Here is a 17,035-nt window from a genome sequence, read left to right on the forward strand (position 1 = left end):
TCTTTCCACATAACAAGGGAAAACTTGGAGAAAGTTCTGATGCTCATCCCTGAGAGTTGTCTATTATTTCGCAAACATTTCACTTGAAATTAACTGCTTCTCATTTATTGCCTAATTGGTAATGCTAACCTTTTTTGGCTCCCGAGGGCCGCGTTATATCAGGGTAGAGGTGAACTATGTAATTACACTAAACATTGGAATATCTGTATACATTTTGGCACAGTATTTTCTCAAGTTATACATGTCATGAGACATATTTTAGTTTTTAATATTATATAGACAAAAGTCAAAAACATTGGATTATATAAAAGTGACAATGCAGATTTGCAGGCTTGAAGCATTAAGGAATCAGAAGCACGCAGCGTTGTGGATTACCAGTCCAGGTCCATTTGGCCACGCAGCATTCTGTTGCAGAAATCCAACATTAATGTAGCAGATAGATCAAGCCTATTCTTCCATTTGAATGGATGTATACAAACTTTCTATGCTTGCTGAACTTGATGGATACTAATGTAATTATTCTTCCCAGTTTCCCGGTTTAAACTGAGTTTAAGCCGGTATTTACCAGTGCCCTGTCCTAAACTAGCTTTCCCCAAGAAACCGCCAACTCTGCTACAATCAAAATATTCATAACAAGATTAGGAAATGCAAACACTACTTTTGGAAAGATAAACATCTGGTCAAACAGGGGTCTCCACACTAAAATGAAGACCAGAGTGTATCAGGTGATTGTACTGAGCACAGACGGAGAAGAGACTTGGCCAATGAGAGTGGATAATAACAGAGACTGCAGGCTGCCCATCGCAGATGGCTGAAGAAGATACTACACATTTAATGGAAAGACCAGCTAACAAATGTGAGAGTAAGAGAGTTGACAGAGCAGGACATGTTAGAAATATACTAAAAAAAGCAAGCTCACGATGTTAGACATGTACACCAAATCGAACACTTCAAAGATTTATAGATTCCAAGGCCCAGAAGAGACAATTGTTATCACTTAGTCTGAACTCCTCACACAGGCCAGAGAACTTCCTTAAAGTAACTCCTAGAGCAGAGCTTTTTAAAAAACACCCTATCTTGATTACAAAAGTGGTCAGTGATGGAGAATCCGTCACAACCTTGGTAAATTGTTCCAACGGTTAACTACTTGCGCTGCTAAAAACGTATGCCTTATTCCAGCTTGAATCTGTCTAGTTCCAACTTCCAGCCATTGGATCATGTTAGATCTTTCTCTGCTAGATTGAAGAACCCACCATTAAATATTTTCTCCCTGTGTAGGTACTTATAGACTAATCAGGTCACCCCTTAACCTTCTCTTTATTAAGCCAAATAGAGCTCCTTGAGTCTACCCTATAAGGCATGTTTTCTAATTGTTTAATCATTCTTCTGGCTCTTCTCTGAACCCTCTCCAATTTATCAATATACTTATTGCATGGTGGGCACCAGAACTGGACACGGTATTCCAGCAGTGGTTGCACCAGTGCCAAATAAAGTGATAAAATAACCTCTACTCCTCAAAATTCCACTTTCTATGCATCCAAGGATCACATTCGCTCTTTTGGCCATAGCATTGCACTGAGAGCTCATTTCCACCACGACCACCACAACTTTTTCAGTCACCGCTTCCCAGGATGGAGCCCCCTATCCTGTAAGTATGGCTTACACTCTGTGTCCCAAGATGTATATATTTATATTTAGACATATTGAAGCACATATTGTGTGTTTGTGCCCAGTTTACCAAGCGATCCAGTTTATTGTCATCTTCTTTATTTACCACTCCCCCATTTGTGTGTCACCTGCAAACTTTATCAGTGATGAGTATATGTGTTCTTGCAGCTCATTGATAAAAATATTAGAAAGCACAGAGCCAAGAACTGATCATCCCTTCAGGACCCCCCTAGAAACACACCCAATGGATGAGGATTCCCCATTTACAATTACATTTTGAGAGCTATCAGTTAGGGAGCTTTTAATCTATTTAATTTGTCGATGTTAATTTTATTAAAGACACAAGGTGGGTGAGTTAATATCTTTTATTGGACCAACTTCTGTTGGTGAGAGAGATATGGGGACCAACACCACTACATCTACACTGCATGTTAATTTTATATCATTCTAGTTTTTTAATCTAAGTGGCATATGGTATCAAGTTAAAGCCTTACACTAGTGCTCGTATATTATCTCAAAACTTACCTTTTTTGAACTAAACTTGTAATCTCAACAAAAAAAGAGATCAAGTTAGTTTGACAGGATCTGTTTTCCTTAAACCCATGTTGATTGGCCTTAATTAAATTACCCCCCTTTAATACTGTATTAATCAAGTCTTATATCAGCTGCTCCACTACGTTGCCCAGGATCAATGCCAGACTGACAAGCCTGTAGTTACCCAGGTCGTCCCATTTACCCTTTTTAAATACTGACACAACATTGGCTTTCTTCCAGTCTTCTGCAACATACCTTGTATTCCTGACTTACTGAAAACCAACTATTAATGGTCTAGTGTGATATTCAGGCAGCTTTTTTAAAACTCTCGGAAGCAAGTTATCCAGGCCTGCTGATTTTAAAATGTCTAATTTTAGTAGCTTCTGTTTAACATCCTCCTGAGATACTAGTGTAATGAAAAGACTTATCTTATGATCTAGCTGCATCATCTGTTTTTTCCCCCCAAATACAAATAGGAAACATGGTAAGCAAGCCCTTAATTGAATATTTGAGAGAGGAAACAGAAGGCAAGGAAGACTAAGGAAGAACTGACAGAAGACAGTGACACAAGATACTGAATGCACAACCTCCAGGGAGAATCACAATTAGCAAGCCAGTGCAGAAACTGGACTGTCTCATGTATCAGTAACACAGGAGGAACTAAGGTATAAGACCAAAAATTATTTTATTTAAAACATTGTTTTGGTGCTGCAGTGATATCATATTAAGTAACTGTCCCTATACTCCACATCAGTTTCCAGATTTCTCATCTTTTAAGCACCTAGTTAAAGTCTCCCCTAGATATACACACAGCTGCGTTAAAAACAAAACAAAACAAAACTGCACTGTAATTATCAGCAGCCATCTCATCTAAATAGGAGTTTGGGACCTACTGTCATGAAGTGGAACTGGAAGGGTAAGTAGGGGGGAAGTAAAAATGGATAGCTTACACTTGTTTAGTTTTCTCGTGCATCTCATTGTCATTTCCTGTATGAAAATGAAATATTTCAAGTTAGTTTTAAATACTATTACATGAGGTTATGCAACACATTTCATGGAAAAGGTATCTACTTTAAAAAAAGCAGAATTATGAATTCAAAAGTCTAAACAATTGGTATTTACATTTTACTTGCAGAGTAATCTTTTCTTCTTGTTTTATATAAATTGATGTATAAACTGTGGCTGGTAATTTTGTTTAGGATCTTGCTTTGATAGGTAGGTTTTGTTAATCCTCCCTCCCCCCTCCCCCCCCCCCCCCCCCCCCAAAAAAAAACAAAAAAAAAACCAGAGCGAATTTCTGGCTACAACTTGTACCAGTATGTGCAGTACCATGGTAACGCGCCCGCCCCCCCTCCCCGATCAGAGCAGGTGAAGGATCCGTGCCACGGTTCCTCACAGCTGCCCACCCACCCTTACTGTCAGAGCCCTGCGTGGATACAAAATTTGTATCCGCATCAGTGCTGGTATCCGCAGAAATGGCCCATGGATATAAAGGAGATACCCACGGATTTGCAGGGCTCTAGTGATTACTTTAAGCCCTCCATTGGTCAAAGACAAAAGGGATGGAGTTTCCTTTTATAAATCATGAAAAGTATCAAAAATATAGCTGCACACCTGAGAAGTAGCAAAATACTATGAACAAACATATTTACTCTGTTTGAGAAGTTTGTAAAAAATTACATTTCAACTGCTTCAGTCACAGTGTAACATTACTGGCAAGGCTACATAGAGGCTAGCGCAAAAAGGCAGAAAGAAAGGAAGTAATGTATCAAAGGTTTTAATTTCTTTTACTCGCATGTGCACCAGTCTGCGCTAGGTCATGCTCACGAACAAAGAAGAGTAGGAACAGAAGAGCGTCACTAATTTTAAAATTACAAAAAAGGATGTTAGAGGGGAGAGAAGAAAGGACAGTGTAGTAGTATACTCAATCCACACTTTCTACAAACATTACACTAGGAAAACAGGTCTTATCTGAAAAGACTTCTCAAGTATGAACTAACATAGATCCTAACACAAGGAAGAAAGGAGAGCAGCAGAATACAGACCCTGGACTTCAGAAAAGCAGACTGACTCCCTCAGAGAACTGATGGGCAAGATCCGCTGGGAGAATAACATGAGGGGGAAAGGAGTCCAGGAGAGCTGTCTGTATTTTAAAGAATCCTTATTGAGGTTACAGGGACAAACCATCCCGATGTGTAGAAAATAGTAAATATGGCAGGCGACCAGCTTGGCTTAACAGTGAAATCCTTGCTGTTCTTAAATACAAAGAGGCTTACAAGAAGTGGAAGATTGGACAAATGACCAGGGGTGAGTATAAAAATATTGCTCGGGCTTGCAGGAGTGAAATCAGGAAGGCCAAATTACACCTGGAGTTGCAGCTAGCAAGAGATGTTACGAGTAACAAGAAGAGTTTCTTCAGGTATGTTAACAACAAGAATAAAGTCAAGGAAAGCGTGGGCCCCTTACTGAACGAGGGAGGCAACCTCATGACAGAGGATGTGGAAAAAGCTAACGTACTCAATACTTTTTTTGCCTCTGTCTTCACGAACAAGGTCAGCTCCCAGACTACTGCACTGGGCAGCACAGCATGGGGAGGAGGTGATCAGCCCTCTGTGGAGAAAGAAGTGGTTCGGGACTATTTAGAAAAGCTGGACGAGCACAAGTCTATGGGGCCAGATGCGTTGCATCCGAGAGTGCTAAAGGAGTTGGCGGATGTGATTGCAGAGCCATTGGCCATTATCTTTGAAAATTCATGGCAATCGGGGGAGGTCCCAGATGACTGGAAAAAGGCTAATGTAGTGCCCATCTTTAAAAAAGGGAAGGAGGAGGATCGGGGAACTACAGGCCAGTCAGCCTCACCTCGGTCCCTGGAAAAATCATGGAGCAGGTCCTCAAGGAATCAATTCTGAAGCACTTAGAGGAGAGGAAAGTGATCAGGAACAGTCAGCATGGATTCACCAAGGGCAAGTCATGCCTGACTAATCTAATTGCCTTCTATGACGAGATAACTGGCTCTGTGGATGAGGGGAAAGCGGTGGACGTGTTGTTCCTTGACTTTAGCAAAGCTTTTGACACGGTCTCCCACAGTATTCTTGCCAGCAAGTTAAAGAAGTATGGGCTGGATTAATGGACTATAAGGTGGATAGAAAGCTGGCTAGATTGTTGGGCTCAACGGGTAGCGATCAATGGTTCCATGTCTAGCTGGCAGCCGGTATCAAGTGGAGTGCCCAAGGGTCGGTCCTGGGGCCGGTTTTGTTCAATATCTTCATAAATGATCTGGAGGATGGTGTGGATTGCACCCTCAGCAAGTTTGCAGATGACACTAAACTGGGAGAAGTGGTAGATACGCTGGAGGGGAGGGATAGGATACAGAGGGACCTAGACAAATTGGAGGATTGGGCCAAAAGAAATCTGATGAGGTTCAACAAGGACAAGTGCAGAGTCCTGCACTTAGGACGGAAGAATCCCATGCACCGCTACAGACTAGGGACCGAATGGCTCGGCAGCAGTTCTGCAGAAAAGGACCTAGGGGTTACAGTGGACGAGAAGCTGGATATGAGTCAACAGTGTGCCCTTGTTGCCAAGAAGGCCCATGGCATTTTGGGGTGTATAAGTAGGGGCATTGCCAGCAGATCGAGGGACGTAATCGTTCCCCTCTATTCGACATTGGTGAGGTCTCATCTGGAGTACTGTGTCCAGTTTTGGGCCCCACACTACAAGAAGGATGTGGAAAAATTGGAAAGAGTCCAGCGGAGGGCAACAAAAATGATTAGGGGACTGGAACACATGGCTTATGAGGAGAGGCTGAGGGAACTGGGGATGTTTAGTCTGCAGAAGAGAAGAATGAGGGGGGATTTGATAGCTGCTTTCAACTACCTGAAAGGGGGTTCCAAAGAGGATGGATCTAGACTGTTCTCAGTGGTAGCAGATGACAGAACAAGGAGTAATGGTCTCAAGTTGCAGTGGGGGAGATTTAGGTTGGATATTAGGAAAAACTTTTTCACGACGAGGGTGGTGAAACACTGGAATGGGTTACCTAGGGAGGTGGTGGAATCTCCTTCCCTAGAAGTTTTTAAGGTCAGGCTTGACAAAGCCCTGGCTGGGATGATTTAGTTGGGGATTGGTCCTGCTTTGAGCAGGGAGTTGGACTAGATGACCTCCTGAGGTCCCTTCCAACCCTGATATTCTATGATTCTATGAACTATAATAAAATCAATTCTAAATAACAAAGGTGAATGTTTATGGCAGTTGTGATGTATGTATATTGCTGCTGACTATAAAAAAGAAATATAAAACATGATTTCATTAATGGCCTCTCAAGCATGTTTGATTTAAGAGATCCTTGGACATTATTTAACGCGAGTCATTTTAAATACAGATGCACACCAACCATTAACACATTTAAATGTTAATCTACCGAAATTCCCTTATGCTATGATTTATATTGGGGAGGCTGCTTGATCTTATATTACCGCTTTTAAGCATACAACTTCAGTGAGAAGAAAGGATGTAAACCTTCTTTTGACAAATGAATTTCCTCTATGTCCTCACTTAATTTGTGAGTATAAGATAAGGGGGGGAAGGCAATACAGATGAGACTGCATAGGGAAGACCTTTTTTTGCAAATACATTTGGCAAAATCTGAAGTTATTTGATCCTGAATAAGATGCAAGCTTTTTTATTTTCACGGGCTTTTTTTTAGTTAATAACACCAACTACTGAATTGTATCACAAGTGACTGATTAATAGCCTATCTACATAAGATTCCAAAATTGTCACGTTGAAGCCTAGAATGTCTGTTGAGTCAGTGTGAAACAATGCAAACAGCCTCAAGCATAACTGAGAGCACTTTTTTATTTATTTTTTGTTCAGAACATCAGCAGGTTCAGTCATCACTGGGATTTGCAGTCTGTCTCCACCCAATTAAGTTCTCAGCCATTTTGACTTATGAATTACTCCTGTGCAATGTACACCTACAGTAGGCATGTATCTATGCCATGCCAATGATCCCCACATCTTTGTGGTATCAGCGGTAACGCACCCAATCACCACCGCCAGAGCCATGAGACAGCATGGGCTTTCAGCTACAAGTTTTACTATTAAGTCATTTGCTTCTCATTGGAATAACCTTGGTTAAATGGTCTTCTTGAGCTACTGCAGGCAAAGTTTCTCTAGGGAAGACTGGCTGTATGGTAACTTGATCTGGTTGAAAATTACATGCAGGTGTAACATTTAATATCAAGATCTTAGAATACTGTTATTTATTAGGCGGCTATAAATGTTTCATTACAAGAATCTTTTTTTAAGCAAATGCATTGGAATTTGTGTGTTGAGGGTTTGTTTTTTTAAAAGAGTATTTTAACAGGCTAATTATTACGAGATGAAATTAGATTAAATCTTAATTGCACATAGACTGGTATTTGACAAAATCTATTTAATATAATCTTACAGCTTGGAACAAAGTACACAATGTTTTTATTACAATGATAATATTGTTGCAACCATTGCTTGGGTAAACTATTCAGACAACACAAGACAGAGACAAAGGACTAAAAAGACCAGGACAAACTCTTCTCTCTCATCTTCCCTGTAAAATCATCCTCTTTCAACAAAAGAAGAGTTGCAATGTTGCTATGTAATTACTGCCTTGAATTGTCGGCTTTTGATTTCCTATAAACTTCTGTAACAGGCAAGTTTAACACTTTCCTGTAACTTGTAAAGCACTAATGCAGTCAAAATTATGTTCTTTACAAACCTCCTACAGTAACTAAAGCAAGCATGTCTCATAATATTTTGAAATTTACTAGGTGTGCAACTGATTATTTTTAATATTTGCTAATAGCTTGGAACAGATATTTGAGACGACTGCACTCACAATTTATGATTAAGATTTATGTACTCCCCAAAGCATTATTTTTTACATTTATCGCTGTATTTTATAAACCATGCTCCAGGTGCTGGAAGATATTTAAAAAGTCATCTGGCCCCTATTGCCAAAATATCTGGGCTCCACATAAATTTTGAAAATTTTAATATTGGGAAACTTTAATCTTCCCCCTTGAAATCAATGGGAGTTTTGCAAACTTCAAAGGGAACACCATCAGGCCCTATTTGTATATATATTTTTAAATGCTAAGGGGATCAAGATGATAAGGCAATGAATATCACATAAATCTGTAAAAATATAAGTACATAATACTCCAACATGGTACAATTTAATGAAGCAATCATTAAAAGTCATGTGTCAGTTACCAAATGGAGGTAGCTGAGATACTGCAGTTATGTTCCTATGCTTAAACCAGGAAGTAACTTGTACCTCAGGTATGGCAGGTAATTTTTTGACATTATAGTGGTGACAATCACATAGCACATTTCAACTTGAACTTCATATTTATTTTCTTTAGTGGATTTAAACTCACACTCAACATTAACCAAATTAAATATGTGACTTTGAACTGCAGTAGCTAAGACACAAGGCCCCCATTGACTTGAATGGGGCGGATTTTACCTTAAAAGCAAAACACTTCCACCAGGCTCACTCAATTCTACTCTCACCATGCATCCCCAGTCTTTGAAAGATTTCCCCTCCCCTACTTCTTGTGACTTTTTTCAAGGTATTTTCAAACTAAATAGAGTTTAAGCTCTATTTATGCCTTATTTCCAAACATCTACTTTTGGAGAATTCCTTGAAAACTTCTGACAGATTTTAGTGAAAGGTGAAGGTGGAGGGACATGGTCAAGGTAACCATGTCAGGTTGGATTCTTTGCATGGGCTACTGCTCTACAGAGTATCTACAGCTGTGGGAATCAAACAGTATATGCTTTCAATCTCTCTACAAGCAAAACACCAGCTGCTAAATTATTACAAATAATCAGATGGCGATGTTCCTTAAATACTCTGAGATAATGTTGAGAGACTTACCCAGGTAAGGAATGTGAGTTGTTCCAAAAATATAGGTCCTTGAACAAGCCAGAGGTCCCTTGGGAGATACACACTGCACAGCCTAGTTGTCAGTATTAATAAGATGTAAGTGGGTCTTAGTCAATAAATAATGGTATAAACATTAACAACTATAAATAGATGGCTAATTAAAATCTGCCTTAATTTTCTAGCTACTGAAATGCTACTGAAAGTGCAGGAACCAGGACCAGCTGTATTAAAAAAAGTTATAAGCCTTTTAAAGGTATATTTCAATATTTGACTTGATATGCGTGGTTCAAAAAGGCCTTGAAAACAAAAGGAGTTCTGAATTCCCCATGTGAATTAAGAAAGTGTTTTCAGATTTGTATATAAATTATTCCTTTTCATTAATGTGCCTCAAGTTCTGCTAAGCATCCATGTCCTTTACCTGTTATTTAATGCTATTTTCAGTGCATCCTACTAGCTAACAGAGCAGAGCAATGTCATGTTAGGTGTACCACCACCTTTAGACCTCTGAGACTCACTGACATGATGTGGTAGACACCATATCAGAAAGCAATCACAACTGGCTCTGACAGACAACAGGTGGTCCTAACAGGAAACCCACCCACGTATGTGAAAATAAAAATAGTATGACTGGTATCCATGTGGGAATAATATGGGAGAGGGTAGGAAACAGAGAATGAAGTTTAATTACATTGGAACATTAAATAATCTTTTCTTGTTTACCTAACCAGTGGGATAGGCCAACCCCATGCTCATCCATAAGGCAGTGACTCATTAAATATTGCTCTAGCCCATGTGGAGTCATAAATTATTACCAGGCCATTGCTCCCTAATTACCTGTACCTAATAAACTACATTCTACGTCTTTTGCAGTAGCAGCTGTGCAACAGAACACCCTTCTGACTTACAGACACTCTCAAAGCCTTCCTCAACTGGCTACTAGGGAGAACTAAACAACAATGCAACCTGCACACTCCTCCTTCGCTTCTAGTTACCTTCTTGATGCACCCAGCCCAGCCAGCCTGAGGATCTGTATTCCCTGGGGTTGCTTCCCAAAATGCGTTCCCTGCATGGTAGCGCAATAAGCCATCGAGCTCATGATATGTTTTAAACTCAACTTTTACTTGAAAATGGAAACAAGTAAATTTTTAAAAAGTTCATCTTAGTAACAATTTTTAACAGTTGAAAGCTATTCAGGGATTTTGTGGTTTGTCTCCAAACCTCATTACATTTTTAAACAACCAGACAATGGTTTTAATGAGTTAACAAGTTATTAAAAAAATTACTACAAGTGTTAATACTGTATATTTTTAGAAATGTTAACCAAGAGTTTTATGATTCAACCATAACTCAGATTTCAGTTACTGAAGAAAAAAGTTAGATAAATTATGCATCTTTAGAGAGTATTTTTATTTGCAGCCTAGAGTCAGTCAGAATACAGACCAGGGATATTATACCCTATCTTTTCAACTATGCACAGTCCTTAGAAAGTTGTCTTCTTTCATATTGGGCCCAATCATGTGCACCCCATGGAGTGGAACACCCATTTAAGTCAATGGGAGTTTGGCTTCCAAGAGGGGCTGTAGGATTGGTCCCATAGCAACTACAATTTCCTATTTCCTGCCTTTTCATTAAAGGTCTGACTGCTTTACTTGAACCTTTCAGAATATACATTTGTACTGCACACATGTTGGCTGTTTGACTGATCACCAATAAGCATTTTGTAATACAAAGGAAAACAATTTAGCAAAGCAAAAACATACTGTTTGGGGAAGAAAAAAAGTAAGTTATTAAAAGCTCACCATGTGCTTAGCAGTACTTCCGCCAAGGCCTGTATTTCGAACCAGATGTCCCTCAGATGGAAAATTAAAGTTACCAGAGTTCAGGTTCTCTTTACTCGAGTGGTTACCAAACAGCACAAAAGGCTGTCTGCTAGGGCTAGAGAAAAAGACAATTATTACTTCTACACTTGTAGAATACTTGAGGCCTTGATTATATTTTAAGAGTTTTTGTAAGTTATTTATTGGAATTCCCCCATTAAAACAGAGTATAGCAATGAAATTATAATTAGCTGTATAGTCTACATTGAGAATCAATGGAAAACCTCTGCAGTTAGAAAGAAAGAACCAAACAAAAGGGATCATGAGTTAACAAATGAGTTAACAAAAGATTAGGTAACAAAATATTTATGAAAATATCTTCCAAGCCTACCTCAAGGATGTTAAGAAACTTGAAGTGTAAATATTTCCTATTTGGAATTTTGACTGCTGTCTAATGTTTCTCTGGATACTTGTGGTTCAAGAAAGCTTCACAACTGTCTCCACATGTTTCAAAGAGATTAAACACTATGGAAAGCCCTGACACTATGTGAGAGGGTACCTTGAAGTCCATTGGTTAGCAGCAGGTAAGGAAGAACCGAAGGATAGTTCTTTAGATGACAGCTAACTGAGATCTTTCCTTAGCTCAAGCAGTAAAATGCTCTGCTTTTGGAACAAAAGGATGACGAGAGTTCTCCTGAGATCAGTAAGTACATGCTTAATAAGTGAATAAGTGACAGGTGACAACCACAATTCCATTATGAAGATAATCAAATCTATCTCTAACTCTCCACCAGAAAAAACCTTCCTTTTTCAAATACTTGGAGTTACATGTCATTAAGTAAAATGTATTCTGAAAATTGAGTGAATTAAGTACTTTGTGATAAAAGACTAAAACAGTGCTTTTATATTTTGAGGTATCTGATGTTTCTTTGTATCTCAATTTAACACACAAACCACATTATGTCAGACTTTGAAACAAATTTTAACATAAGTTTGTGAAAAAAGTGGTTTTCAAGGGGAGGAATGGTAAAAATCTATCAACTATTGACGTTATTTGAAAACTAGACACAAACAAGGAAACAGAGGAGGGAAAAATATGACACACTATTTTCAACTTCAAACTCCAGATCAGCCAATGTTACTTTTCCAAAGTGAAAGGAAACTTCGGGAGCTGATGAAGTGACATCTCTTCCTGCATATCCCACCAAGACGATCCCCAGCCTAGAGAATGTGCACAAGTTCATTCGCTATAAGTGAGAAACCAACTCTAAGGGAGTGTCTACACATTGTGTGTTTGGTTAGGATTCTTACCTTGGTATTTACCAATTATTGAGCTGGTTAACCCCTTTACTAAGGCTATTCTGTATATTCCCCTAATGTTTGTTCAAGGCTACAAATATTTGTTTTCACAAGGATCCAGCAAGGATAGAGTAGCTGGGCCCTGGGGATATCACAAATGTACCCTTCATCTGATGTGTGAGACTTCTAGCTTATCCATTAAAATGTTGTTTTTCGGATACAAGCTGCTTTGAATCTCTGTACTTAGGCCAACAGTATTATCAGGCTAACAATCCTTACCATTTTAATGTGCTTTGAGATGCAGTGACTAAGAAATATTCCAAGAGCACTGTGACGTTATCTAATTAAAATAGGACCATGTAAATCACTGTGGCTACCACTGTGATATAATTGCAATAAATCTTAAACAAAATGTGACATATGACCAGAAAGGGTTAAGCAGCTTACAGGCTAAATGACCCAAAGCCAACCATTAAAGACATGTTAGAAATTATGTGACTGGTAATTAGGGCCATTCCCTGCTAGATAGGCTACAACTTTGAAGTGCAAACCTGTATTGTTAGAGAATTAGAGGTGATACTAACTGTGTGTGTTTACTTCTATCTTGTCTAATAATTAGCTATGTAAACAGACAGTACCTATAACTATTGATTCAGAGATCAAAAGGGAATATTAACATTTAGATTAATCTTGAATGCAATGATGGCATTGTCTGTATGTTCTTTAAAGTTGTGACAGACTGCCTAATGGATAAATTATCTCATGTTAATCACCGGTGAGGTTTGGGAAACAGAAAGTTACATCAAAAAACCATTGTTCACCCAGGACTGTATGGTCAAGTGGCTGCTAGAAAATGGTATAAAAGACGCTGGGGTCCCAATCCTTTTTATCTCAGATCTGCTTGAGGCTTCATGCAGGGAAAGCCTAAGCCATAAGGACTGAGATCCCAGTCCTGACCGGACCACCCTGAATATAAACATTGGACCGTAACATATAAACTATTTCTGAAAGAACTCTTTGCAACTACAAAGCTCACCATCTCTGCTGTGAATCTGAATCTCAAGAATTGTACTCAAGTCTGTATGTACACTGATCTTTTAACCAACATACTCTCTCTTTTCTTTTTTAATAAATTTTAGTTTAGTTAAGAATTGGATGTAAGCTTGTATTTGGGTAAAATCTGAAATATTCATTAACCTGGGAGGCAACGTGTGCAATCCTTTGGAAGTGTAGAACTTTTCTTAAGATTTACTTAAGATTTTCAGTAATCCTCATCATATTTGACTTGGGTGTCTGGGTGGAGGCCTGAGGCTGGGTTATTTTAAGGGAACTGTGTTTTTGGCTTCTGGGTAACCAGTGAGGTATTATAGAGGGTGCTTTGTGCTGGCTTGGCAAATCTAAGTATTGGAATATCCACCAGCTTTGGGGATTGTCTGCTCCATTTTTTGCAGTTCACCCTAACTGAATGACCACAGTTGGCTCCCCTGGGACCCCAGTCACAAGCACAAAGTATTATTAGACATGTATCTAGATTTTACATGTAAACTAAGGTTCAGTATGTGTCATTAATTTGCACATTTATAAGTTTCTACTTCCATAATATTTCTTTTTCTTAAGTGTCATATAGAGAGATTGCTGTGACAGAATTAATTCTGTCAGAATTAATGCTTTCATTTTGGGATGAAATAAGCATTATTTTATCCTTAAATTATTCTTATGTGGCTAGTGTAAGTTTTGGATTTTTCTTATCTACTTATTTCCTTGCTTTTAAGTGTTTGGGTTTTGTAAATGATTGACAAATGTGTCACTCAAACTTTTTTTTTTTTTTAGGACTATTATGAAAATATGGGGCCAAATGTTCCAACTTGGCCATTCTGCACACACGATGCTCAGATGGCATGGTAATGAATCAAGTATAAGATCCTGAATAACACAGAATAGTCAAAGTGGCTAATTAGAAACCTGAATGCTTGTTCTGTACACAATACAGTCACATGGATGACAATTTACAAAGAACAGGAGTACTTGTGGCACCTTAGAGACAAACAAATTTATCTGAGCATAAACTTTCATGGGCTACAGCCCACTTCATCGGCTGCATAGGATGGAACATATAGTAAGAAGTTATTTTATATATATATATATATATATATATATATATATATAGCCTCTTATTCCACCTTTTCATGTTCTCTGTGTGTGTATATATCTTCTTAGTATATATTACCATTCTATGCATCCGATGAAGTGAGCTGTAGCCCACAAAAGCTTATGCTCAAATAACATTGTTAGTCTATAAGGTGCCACAAGTACTCCCGTTCTTTTTGCGGATACAGACTAACACGGCTGCTACTCTGAAACCTGTCAATTTACAAAGAGTTTGGGGATCCTTCAGGAGAAGAGGCCGTACATAAGTGGTTATTACTAAAAATATATTTTATAGCTAAAGATAATATATCATATCCTACTTAGGATTGATATGGAGTTAAGTTGTATTCATGGTCCCAAATGACATTACAATAGGTTTTAATGCATCAGATACAAAGTAACATTATATAAATATAGTACACTGATTGATATATATGACATACATCTTCACAGGAATAAGATAAATGACTTTACCTGTTGTCTGTTATATGGCTTGAAATCATTCCATGACTGAAGTAACTTCTGAATGGCTACAAAAATTAAAAAACAACAACCTTGCTACTCCAACAGTAAAAAGAAACACAGAAAGACTGCCAGGTTTAAATGAGAGATGCTAATGCTATCACTAAGGCCTGGCTGACAGATCAATATAGCTACCTTGCTCAAGGTTGTGAAAAACTCACACCCCTGAGCACCGTAACTATGACAACCTACCCCCAATTAAATGCGATTAGGTTGACAGAATAGTGCTTCCGTAGATCTAGCTATCACAGCTTGGGAAGGTGCATTACCTACAATGATGAAAACACCCGTTCCGTTGCTGTAGGAAGTATCTATACTATGGCACTAGAGTGGCATAGCTAGAGCACCAGAGCTGGGCCACTGTAGCACCCATAGTGTAGACAAGCACTAAAAAATGAACTACATTACACACCATTTAAAAAAACAACCAAGAAGTCGCATATCTTGATTACATAAGATATGTAAACTTATTATTATGTATGTAATATGTAAGATATGTAAACAATTATTAAACTCAACTGGAACCAGTAACAGGTCACAGTGGTGGAATGCATGAGCAGCACCTCCATATTTCACACTTAAGTCATATCGTGGATTATGTTAAAACTGGTCTGAAATTTGCAGTCCCAGCTTTTCTTGTTTGTTGCTTTATATGAATTCCTACCACCAAACTGAAATGAAACGCATACATAAATTTGAATCTATTAGACAGACATGCCATACAAATAAGGTCCATTATCAGTGCAAAACTCAACATTGAGTTTAGCTGATAAGTTAAATTGCCATTCTACACAGATGAAACATTTGTATTATACTGTACTGTCATGTTAAACCAACAGGAATCATAGCCTGAACTGTACAATTTAGGAAAGAAGAATATTCATAAGCTTACACACCGCAACAGACAAGTTTGCTCATAACCATAAAGATGAAAAAGAAAGAGGGGAACGGAAGAAAACAAAACCTATCAGATATAATGGCAAGGTGGTAATAATGAATCAGCATTAGTGACATTCGCATTTCAAAGGGTTTAATCAAGTAAACATACCTCTCCCGCCTGAGATTCTGACAGCTCGAGGATGAAAGGAATTTCAGTGTCGAAATTAGCAAAAAAGCTGATCCATTGGTGTTCGAAAGTCATTAAATCCTGAGGAGGGAAAGAAGCAATACATGTTGTTCTGTTCAGCTAATGTCATGTCAGCAGGGCAGTAAATCACAGATGTTAAATGATGAAATCAACTGTGCTACAACACTTTTGTTAACAGTCCAATTACGTAAAATCTTGTTTTATGACCACTTTAGACCTTGAAATTTAGTTTAGTCACTCAAAGCTTAATATAAACTGGAAAATTCAGCTTTCATTGGAAAAAAATAATCTTCCATCCAATACGTAATTTCAGTCTAAAAATTAAGCCATTTATTTTGAGAATGTCAAACTGAGTTTTCAGATTACTGGGTAAAATCTATTTGAAGAGATACTCACTCAAAAACTGAAGAGACAAACGTGTAACTATGAACAGGATCAAAAATGAAGTACTGCCTAATACATTTTAAAAACGTATTCTGTACATTGCTTCAATACGGGTTTGTACTTTTAACATCAAACAAAGACAGTAACTATGGATGGAGAGAAGGAGGGGAAAAACTGACTTCTTATAACTGGAAATTATTATAATTATTCAAGATAAAGTCTGCCCCATGTGTCTTCACCCCTCTATCCCTAAACAACATGGCTGGAGACGGCAATATGTATACCAAGTATGCTAGGTGTCAGATACAGAACGGAGATGAATCAGCATACAAATGAACAGGACTTTTTACAAGTTAAGGCAGTGAGAGTTAAGAATGAAATTAAAACATCAGAAAAAGAATAGAGGAAAAACAATTTTATCATGCTGATGAAGTAGATATTTGGGATGAGTATATAGTGTATCAGAATTATAACAAAGTTTAGTGTGGGATCTAAAATTATTGCACAATATGTATTATGTGGAATGGCTTCCATAGTTTTCCTAGGCATTAACCTAGAAGATATGGGGGCATGGGTGTGGGTGGGAGAGGAAGGATTATTGAAGTGAGGGGGTTTAGACTGTGTGCTCTTTTTTAAAATGGTATG

At 38.2% G+C, this 17,035-nt stretch overlaps 1 protein-coding gene across 1 annotated transcript in view; it reads right to left on the reverse strand.

Annotated features, from left to right (window-relative positions):
• Positions 1–17,035, reverse strand: part of DNAAF9 (dynein axonemal assembly factor 9) — a 137,172-nt gene that overhangs the window by 68,591 nt on the left and 51,546 nt on the right. The window contains exons 8-12 of the mRNA XM_037898358.2: positions 15,968–16,066; positions 14,872–14,927; positions 10,933–11,068; positions 9,125–9,206; positions 3,153–3,189 (exon numbers count right to left, since the gene is read on the reverse strand). Coding sequence (XP_037754286.1) covers positions 3,153–3,189; positions 9,125–9,206; positions 10,933–11,068; positions 14,872–14,927; positions 15,968–16,066 — 410 coding nt within the window. The remainder of the gene's footprint in view (positions 1–3,152; positions 3,190–9,124; positions 9,207–10,932; positions 11,069–14,871; positions 14,928–15,967; positions 16,067–17,035) is intronic.

Source organism: Chelonia mydas, chromosome 4, assembly GCF_015237465.2.
Source record: "Chelonia mydas isolate rCheMyd1 chromosome 4, rCheMyd1.pri.v2, whole genome shotgun sequence".
NCBI classification, from domain to species: domain Eukaryota; kingdom Metazoa; phylum Chordata; order Testudines; family Cheloniidae; genus Chelonia; species Chelonia mydas.